The following is a 9,411-nucleotide window of genomic DNA, read 5'->3' as shown; positions in this document are numbered from 1 at the left end:
AACACAATGAACATGGAAATTCCAACTTTATTCTCTATTGTACCGGCATTGTACAGATATTTGAATTACTTATGTATTCACGGAAAAACATGTAAGCGTCGATGTATGTTATGCCACAAAACATTCCACGAAATAATTGAAAACATACGACGTAGTCAAATTTGTTCATCGCGACCACCTCAGCTTAACATACGATAATTCATGAAATGTACGGTACTTTACCGTGCAGTAGTTATAATATATTCCCAGAAGCTGGGTAAATACAACTAGGATAATTATATTATACACGCTTTCTAGTGTATGGTGCGGCTACAAAACAATCGGTGTCGGTTTATTACAAAATTCAGTGTCACTGTCTACTATTTATATAGAGCAACAATATTGTTTCTAAAGGATTGAATAATTAAACTAATAAACATATTTGTTTTGTACCATTGTAAGCGTGTTATATATAGACAATAATAAGTATGCATAAGAATCGGAAAGATCTTCACGTAAGCAGACAATGCCGCAGGCTGCACGTAATGAAACAACTGCATAAGAATCGAAGCGATCTTTACGTCTGCAGACAATAATGCTGCAGGCTGTACGTAATATAACAATTGAACTAACTCCTCCCTTAAAAATACAAGTTATGTATCTATAATACACTTTTACGCCTACGTAAATGATTGTCACATTAAAAAAAAACCAATTCGATTAGTGTTTAACAATAACAACAATAATTATACATTAACCATTCATTCAATCTACAAATAGTACCATAACTCGTTTAATCTATCTTCGTCGTCGACATTAAACAATATCCATCAAAATGCTATACAATGAACATGACGAGGAGTAAAAATCCACTTACACTTGAATACAAGATGAAAGGAGAGATTCTAACCACTGTCAAGAGCAGCAAATACCTTGGAGTCTTAATAACAAATGATCTATCATGGGAACCACACATAAACCAAGTTATAAACGATTCCAATAAGATTCTAGGCTTCCTAAGGAGAAACTTCTCTCGATGCGACTCTCGTATTAAGGCAACTACCTATCAATCACTAGTTCGTCCAAAACTTGAATATGCAGCTACAGTATGGGATCCCCATCAATCACAACTTATAAACAAGCTTGAAATGGTACAACGAAGAGCTGCAAGATTTGCAACATCCGATTACAGAAGAACATCAAGTGTCACATCCATGCTACACACACTACACTGGCCAACTCTTCAACAACGTAGGAAAAAGAAAAGATTAATGTTACTAAAACGAGCTATTAACGAGGAAATAGCCATTGACATCCCATCATATGTTAAGAAACCATCACGTCAACAACGAAATACGAACTTGCATAAATATACGCCGATCTTCTGTCGTACACAATGCTACAAATACAGTTTTCTGCCCAGAACATTAAATGACTGGAACAGCCTCCCGACCGAAACCGCGCTGTCTCAAAAAGCCGCATTTGAGCAAGCCCTTGATAAATTCATAAAAAGTTTATAGATAAATAAATAAAACTGAGCACACGTGGCGTACCGTAAGCTGCTAACACACTGGATTATAGTGCTGAAATCAGCGATGTCCAGTCATCATTCTGAAGATTCTGAAGACAATATGCGAAAAATAAAGCACCATCGACTAATTACATTTACAATATTTATAACTTGGTTGTTGTCGTTTACGGAAGCCCGTTCGGGCCACAAGTTAACTATATCTAGAAGCGACACAATAAGATAATTAAGTGGCGGCCGCCAGATAACAGCTTTAAAAATATAGTTAACTTGTGGCCCAAACGGGCTTCCGTAGTCGTTACTATGTTAGGCTGTAAACGATTTCCAACGTCAATCTAATTTTAAAAAAAACCAGAAATAATTCACAAAATACACAGATTAGCCTAATTATTACATTAACAAAGTTAGGCGAAAATACCTGAAAAACATATGATTCACAATCCTTCTTCTTCAGGCCAAAAAGGTTTATCGCAAATAGCCTGATTTCGCGAGGAACGTCATTGCACAATTCACGGTGAGAAGGGTTTGGGAGCAAACGTCACTACGTATACATACAAGCAACAAATCACGTACGTAGATGTCGGGACGTTTGTTCTCAAATCCTTCCCACCATGCTTCGCGCAAACTATTTGCGATAAATCTTAATTATGACCATGACCAAAATCAGCAAAAATTATGTTTTTTTTCGTAGGATGTTCGATTGAAATCACACTCAACTACCTGAAATGTAAGTATTATACTTCTTAGCTAGACCCATGAAAGATGCTCTAAGATTTCAACGTTAACACCGCCGTTTTTGGGATCGTATGATATTGTCAATCATTTCTACGACCGTCCTTTCGTTTGACATCATTAAAAAAAGGCTGTACCCCAATATGCGTTACTTTTCTAGAGTATGGCATTCGTCATATTGTCTTTTGTATTATAAATAGGCCTACACTGATTACAAAAAATAGAGAATAGACAGACGCTATGTAACATAACGGTCCATCAAAGTAAAATAGATGTTTAAAGTGGAAATCTGACTCCATCTACAGGCCCTACTATTTAAAGGACAACGTGACGAGAACTATATATATGATTTCAGAAAAATCGCGAGATTAAGGATATCGCTACACGAGCTCGCCGTACAACCGTAAATTGCTACGACGTCACAGGTGCATCGCAACATTTACGTCATGAGTTTTTACTGTAGTTCATATACAAACGATAGCTACCGTCACTTCAATTGCTTATTTGACCTGTTTTAGGCTTAAATTTGCCAAAATGTTTAGCCTGGTATTTTGAAAAAACACTTCATTATCCAGATAAGCAAAAGAAACAATAAAAAAAATCAACATTTATATTTTTTACCATTTATTTCCAAAGTATGTTTACTAGACATTTTCGCTATTTGGCAAAGTTGTCTATTGACCCGAAGAATAGCTAGAAACATTACATTTAAAAATAATTAATGAAAGAAACCATAATATTGTTAGGAAGATATTATTTTGGAACTGCCATTTAATGCTGAAAAAATGTGTCGTCTTGATAGGCGAGACTTCTAGTGACGTATGATTCGTTATCGTAAGCAGGATTAGATACCCCTATACAGTATACGCTTCGTTCTTGTGTTTCGTCTTGAGATTGATTTTGTGTAGTGTCTTCAGATTCTTCTTGTGTGCTTTCTTCGAATTCCACACAATCCTCAACCTCAACCTGCAAGAAACCAAACAGAACAATAAATACATCTTTATTGTCATTTATACGACATATCATTTGTTCCTTTAGATACAACAGAGGAACGACTTGCATTATCTAATATAACTGAACTTAATTTACTACATGAAAACATTTTTATAAAGTATTTGTAAATTAAAAATGACATATCCAACCAAAAAATTGTACAAACATATTTGTTCAGAAGAAAACATTTTTAAAATTAATTAATGAAAGAGACAATGATATTGTTCGGACGATATTATTTTGGAACTGTCATTTAATGCTGAAAAAGTGTGTCGTCTTGATAGACGAGACATCTATAAGTGACGTATGATTCGTTATTGTAAAAAGATAAGCAACTTGCTCAAAACACATTAGTTTTGCCCTGACGAATGATTTTACCGTTTAGCGAAAGCTCAGATTTATATTGTTGCATATTTTATTTGAATCTCCATTGAGATCGAGCTACTGACAGGCCTACCCGCCGAATTGTCATTTTATTCAGAAATGTTTCTTTTTTTTTATGTGTACTTACGTAAGAATATAAATAAACGTCCTTACTTGTACAATTCCAGCCTGTTGCTGCTTAGCAAATCTCAACGCCATTGAAAGGTGTTTACGTACGTCTGCATCCAGTTCTTTCCCATGTCTATCTGTTCCAGTTGATAACATAGCTTCGATTTTCTCAACTGTAGATTGCTCTTTTCGATTTCGTGGGATGGTTACACCTTCTGAGTAAACAATGACAAAAACATGAGTTAAAAGCATGACTATAATAATTGCTTGTTGTTGTTTCTGTAACTAGGCTGAGAGACAATGTGACGTCGTGACGGATGACATTACTTTTCTGGGACATACATAACAATTCCTTGGACAACAATTTTAACAATCAATTATAAAATAAGTATCGTAGGGCTCCTCGGAAAAACAGGGTTTATTATTATTACTGAGAGGGCTACCCTACTTTATAATCTCTGTAGTCACAGACACAGTCACAGATTTATCATCCTAATTACATAAAGAAATAGATAATTTTTCTTTACATACCAATTTTCACATTTGTTCTCTCCGTAGATGGCATACTTTCCGATACATGTTTAGAAGGTTTTAGTTGCCTTTGAAGTTTCTTTAGAGATGCTATTGTATATAAGTATGGGTTAATTGCTGAATTTATTGGCAAAATGAAGACTGCAGCCCAAGCATATACCGTGGCCGGTATGTTAACAGATGTTGTCAGTGATAAAATACCCATTACTATGATTGGTACCCAGCAGCAGAAGTCTGTAGCGACAATAACAGCCATTCGTATAGCAATTGCAATGTGCTTATTCTTGTCAGAATTCATGTGTCCTGCTTGATTTACTTTACTACTCGATATCTTTATTAAAATGAACACACCTGAATAACAAACAAAAATTAGCAAGAAGCATAACGAATTAAAACCAATAAAAATCGCAGTGGTATATTCCCAACCTCTCACTTTTTCCGACGTCAATGGCAATGCAAGACACACGCTGGTGACACCGTAATACTCATCGTTAAAGTACGGGATTGGTAATGCTGGCAGAATACTCGCGACGAGGGTCAGAAACCATCCGACAGCTACTGCAAATTTTACTGTTTCTTGTGTAAGATGGAAACGGCGAAATGGAAATGCAATGTGCAAAAACCTGTCGCAGCTAATGACGGTTAGAGTGTACACAGACGATTCACTGGATAGAAAGGCTAAGATTCCTGCAAGCGTACATATTCGACTGGCCTTCCATTCGCTATCATGTGTGACGTAATCTTCCCGATAGTAGGAATCGGCACTGGCAATGATCAACATATATAACCCCATAAGCATATCGGCAACTGCAAGATTAGTAATTAAAAACGATTGTGTGTAAGATGGACTTTTCTTTGCAGGCCAATTTATCCATCGCCATAAGATTACAAAACTGTTTCCAAGAAGTGCACTCAGTCCAAACAACCATAAGAAAGCTCTAAGGTACACATTCTGCATAAGATTGTCACATGATGAAAACACGTCTGCATCTGGCGTACAGTCAACGTCGTTAAAACCAACATCTTCCAACAAACAGCAAAATGAATAATCATCAGATATTCTGAAATGAAAAAACTACTTCATGAAGCTCGGTTCCTACTTGGACACAACACCGCTATAAGAGCAAGAGCTACTGTATATACTTTGTAGAAGAGTATTTCTCTTTCATCTCTCTATATCTAGGGTACTCTGACACAATATTGACATACATTTATTGTACTGTAACTTCCATTTTCCAAAGTACAAGATTATATATGCATTACTCACAATGTTTTAAGAGACATCAAGTCCTTGAATATCAATTTATCAACGTTACCAATGTTATTTCCAGACATATTTCTAAAATAGAGCACAAATAAATAATGTTACCATTCTGTTATATGTATATACACGATAAATAACTATCTGAAACTTTTACTTAGGAATTTAATTGTTGTGTATATTTTTTTGCTATTTTGTATTTAAATTGTAAGGTGTTTTCTCCATTAACCAATACATTTCACGTACATCTTTAAAATACTTTATACTTACAAATACTGGAGTTTTGATAATCCGAAAAATGTTCCTTTGCCGATGGATTTCAATCCATTGCCATGAATATTACTGTTAATGAAACAAATAAACAATTAGTTCCGAAATGTTGATGTATGTTTTTTATGTTTTTTTTATGCAAAAGTATTATATATATAGTCTACTATAATTGTAGTGGTATAAAGAAATTTAACTAAACATGTTTAATGAGCTTCAGATTAGGTTTAGAAAAACATAAACTCAAAGGTTTACCAAAAACTACAACTAGTCTACTCTATATAAGTTTAACATTGTTTACTTACAGATATTTCAATTGTTTTAAATCCTGGAAAACATCGCCTTCTAATGATGATATATCGTTGCCTTGCATGTATCTAGAATAGGTAAATATAAGTTTATAATTTCGTTACTATTTACGATAAACCTGCTATTCTGCTTTCTGGTGCATTTGATGAATACATATTATAACGTTATACATGATCTCTAGATAGGAACCTAATGACGTCAGAGATATCATGTATTAAAAGTTAAGTTTATATTTTTGTTAATAGTATTTACTTTGTTGAATTGCTGTGGTGTTATGTCGGCCTGTATTACGTCTATTGACAAAAGTCCAAATGCAAAAACCATTTTTAAAAACTGTTTACTAAATTGTGATGATGACTTACAGAGTGGTCAGATGGTCTAACTGATAAAACATTTCACCTGTTAGTTTCTTGATATTGTTTCCAGAGATATCTCTGTAAAAAGGAAATGCTCATTATTAAGTAATGTTTAAAAAAAGCACAATAGTTATACTACATCTACAAGTGTAAACAAAATACTTGAATATACTCTACTACTGCCGTATAGTTATTCATCTCTATACATAAATATTATTTAAACATTATTTTTATTTAATATAACTTACAAAACAAAATTTAATTTGAAAATACTGGGATTTAAGAATAGCAGATCTTCACCTGTGTCTTCTGAAGGAACTATAGATACATTGCTTAGATTTCTGAAAATAAAAAAAAAGAACTTATTTAATATCAAGGTAATTTAACAACATGATGTTGAGCTAGCCTTGCCAATATAGGACCAAGTTTTAACAGTCCTTTGATCTTATGATTGGCTGCGACAAATTGTGTATGGAATTGTTTGCAAGGAAACAATGTTTAGTTACCTTTTTATAAACAATACATATATAAAAATATAAATTATTTTACTTACAAGTATCGTACATCTGGCGAAATTAAGGCAGCTTTTTCCGCTGTCCATTCTACTCCATGACAGTTGTATGAAAGGTCCTGGCAGAAACACCCGTGAGGACACTGTACATCTATGACACAATTTATCAATGAAAAGTAGTTTGAACAATTTTAAAGATCAATTCGTTACGGTTTCATTTTTTCCTAAATCAACGTATCCAAACAATCTAGAACACATGGATGACACTTTGTGTTATTTATTTTATGAATGATTCTCTATTTATTTAGTATTCATATATTTGTAAATGTGTATCGATTAGGCATCATACCATACCGCAAAAAAGTTCATCATCCCCACGAAGACAGTCTTTGATTCCGTCACACACACGACCTTGAGAAATACAATTTGACGCATCTTGACATTTGAAGTATCCTGGACAGTTATAATCCTCACAATACTGTTCATCTTCTCCATTTTCGCAATCATCTCGCCCATCACATCGGCTTTTGATTGTTATGCAGTACGAGCTCGGACATTTGTATGTGTTTGCTGGACACTCGAATGAAGCTACACGATAAAGTTTGATTTAAAGCGTTAGAAACTTTTGCAAAAAAGGAGAGTTATCTCATAAGTTCTTGTGTTAGTGGAACAATATATGGAACAATTTGCCCGAGAACCGAGTCTTCTGTAAGGGTCTTCAAATCAAAATATAATAAATAAATGCCGAGTTACTATAATGTTGCATGTAGGTCCCCAATGAAAACTGTTTGTAATAAATAATAAAACAATCGTACTTTAAATAATTCACACTTTAAAAATAAAACAAATAATTTACAAAGTAAAAGCAATCCAAATCAGAAAGAAGGGGGGGGGGGGGGGTATAACGCAATCAACCACGACGAAGGAGCTGTATTTCTCGATCACGTATACACATCATTGCTTCCGCCAAGATGGCGAAAGCTAAAGAATGTGAGTAATTACTTTACTTGATTTTTCAAACAAAATGATTTATTTATTATCTACAATCCTACAAAATGCACTTATTCACGAAAAGTACTTTCATATGCCAGTCTTCGGGTCCAGGTGTTTTGACTTAATATTTTAAAAAGGCATATATGGCGTGTCATAACTTGTGACAAGTAGAAAATGCACGATAAACAAAGCAATTGAAACCTTTATGTTATACATTTTTGTCAAGTACCATCGTTCCTGAATAAACAGGATCGTTGTATGATTATACTATTGAATAAATACGAACGTTGCACAACACATGAAACAACTCAACTCACCACAATGTTGTAAGTGACTACGATCTCGACAACCTGTTATAACGTCGTCTGAATACACATCGTAGTCGAATAGACACAGGTGACGCTGATCAATGCAAATGCCATTTGCGCATACCATCTCTGTTTTATTACATAACGATTTTGTATCAGTATATTCTATAATAGGAATGACAACACAAGAATTAGTGATAACTTGCCTCCAAATGATAAAGCTAGTCTAGTTTCGTCACTGTCATCATTTATATGTTCACTTAAGAAAAACTTGCTTCAAATAGCCTACCTGTCTAAACTCAATGAAATGTGAAATGTTAGTGATTATTTGATTGCTACTACTTACGGCAATTATTTGGCTCATCCATGGGCTCATCAATTCCTGTTGGACAATCTCTTATTCGATCACATTTGAATTTTGGGTGCAAACATTTACCATCACTACATCGTAAAAAACCTGAGCTGCATTCACCTGGTAAAGATAACTGTATTAAGTGACACTTGCACCGGAAAAAATAAATGGATATATACAGCACTTTTGTTACTCGAGCGAAATTATTTTAATACAATTGCAGTTGCAGTGCGGCACGTTCTAGGCTTCACCTTCTAATTTTCCATACATTAAAGATCTTCCCATTTTGTATCTACAACCTATCAGTCTTTTGTTGTTCTATACATTACATGAGGCATAATACACTGTAAGATCCAAAAAATCTCTCCAACTGTAAACTCCCCTTACAATAAAATGTTGTGCTAATGTTATGCCATGTTATCCAAGAAAAACCGCCTACCACATTTTAGTTCGTCTGTTCCATCTAAACAGTCTTTAATTCTGTTACATTGCAATGAAGATTGTAAACAGCGTCCATTATCACAGGAAAACTCTCTCTTATACTATCTAGTATAAAAGATATTTGATCATGCATTATATCAACAAATCCAGTACACGAATTTGGTGGTCTATAAACATTACCTATAACGAACGGTTTAGTGTTAACCGGCTTAATTTTTATCCATACCGATTCAATTGTATTTTCACCAAAGTCAATGACATCAAAATCAACATTTTCGTTTACATAGATAGCCACCCCACCTCCGTGTCTATTTCTGTCTGTTCTAACTAATAGGTATCCTGGGATTGCAAGTTCACT

At 34.3% G+C, this 9,411-nt stretch overlaps 2 protein-coding genes and 1 long non-coding RNA gene across 3 annotated transcripts; 1 reads left to right on the top strand and 2 right to left on the bottom strand.

Annotated features, from left to right (window-relative positions):
- Nucleotides 1–830: 830 nt before the first annotated feature.
- LOC140043966 (uncharacterized) lies at nucleotides 831–1,499 on the top strand. Its single transcript, XM_072088451.1, has one exon. The coding sequence runs from the start codon at nucleotides 831–833 to the stop codon at nucleotides 1,497–1,499; it is 669 nt and encodes a 222-aa protein (XP_071944552.1).
- Nucleotides 1,500–2,867: 1,368 nt separating this feature from the next.
- Nucleotides 2,868–8,387, bottom strand: LOC140043965 (uncharacterized). Its single transcript, XM_072088450.1, has 9 exons — nucleotides 8,270–8,387; nucleotides 7,314–7,547; nucleotides 6,263–6,281; nucleotides 6,089–6,160; nucleotides 5,787–5,858; nucleotides 5,523–5,594; nucleotides 4,256–5,316; nucleotides 3,770–3,939; nucleotides 2,868–3,205 (listed from the first exon to the last, which is right to left on the bottom strand). The coding sequence occupies exons 1-9, from the start codon at nucleotides 8,385–8,387 to the stop codon at nucleotides 3,011–3,013; spliced, it is 2,013 nt and encodes a 670-aa protein (XP_071944551.1). The 3' UTR covers nucleotides 2,868–3,010.
- On the bottom strand, nucleotides 6,441–7,058 carry LOC140044714 (uncharacterized). Its single transcript, XR_011844486.1, has 3 exons — nucleotides 7,002–7,058; nucleotides 6,697–6,789; nucleotides 6,441–6,526 (listed from the first exon to the last, which is right to left on the bottom strand). It is a non-coding gene; the product is annotated as an uncharacterized lncRNA (long non-coding RNA).
- Nucleotides 8,388–9,411: the final 1,024 nt, after the last annotated feature.

Source organism: Antedon mediterranea, chromosome 3 (genome assembly GCF_964355755.1).
Source record: "Antedon mediterranea chromosome 3, ecAntMedi1.1, whole genome shotgun sequence".
NCBI classification, from domain to species: Eukaryota; Metazoa; Echinodermata; class Crinoidea; order Comatulida; family Antedonidae; genus Antedon; species Antedon mediterranea.
Note: the sequence above shows the minus strand (reverse complement) of the source record. Positions and strands in the feature narration are given on the sequence as shown.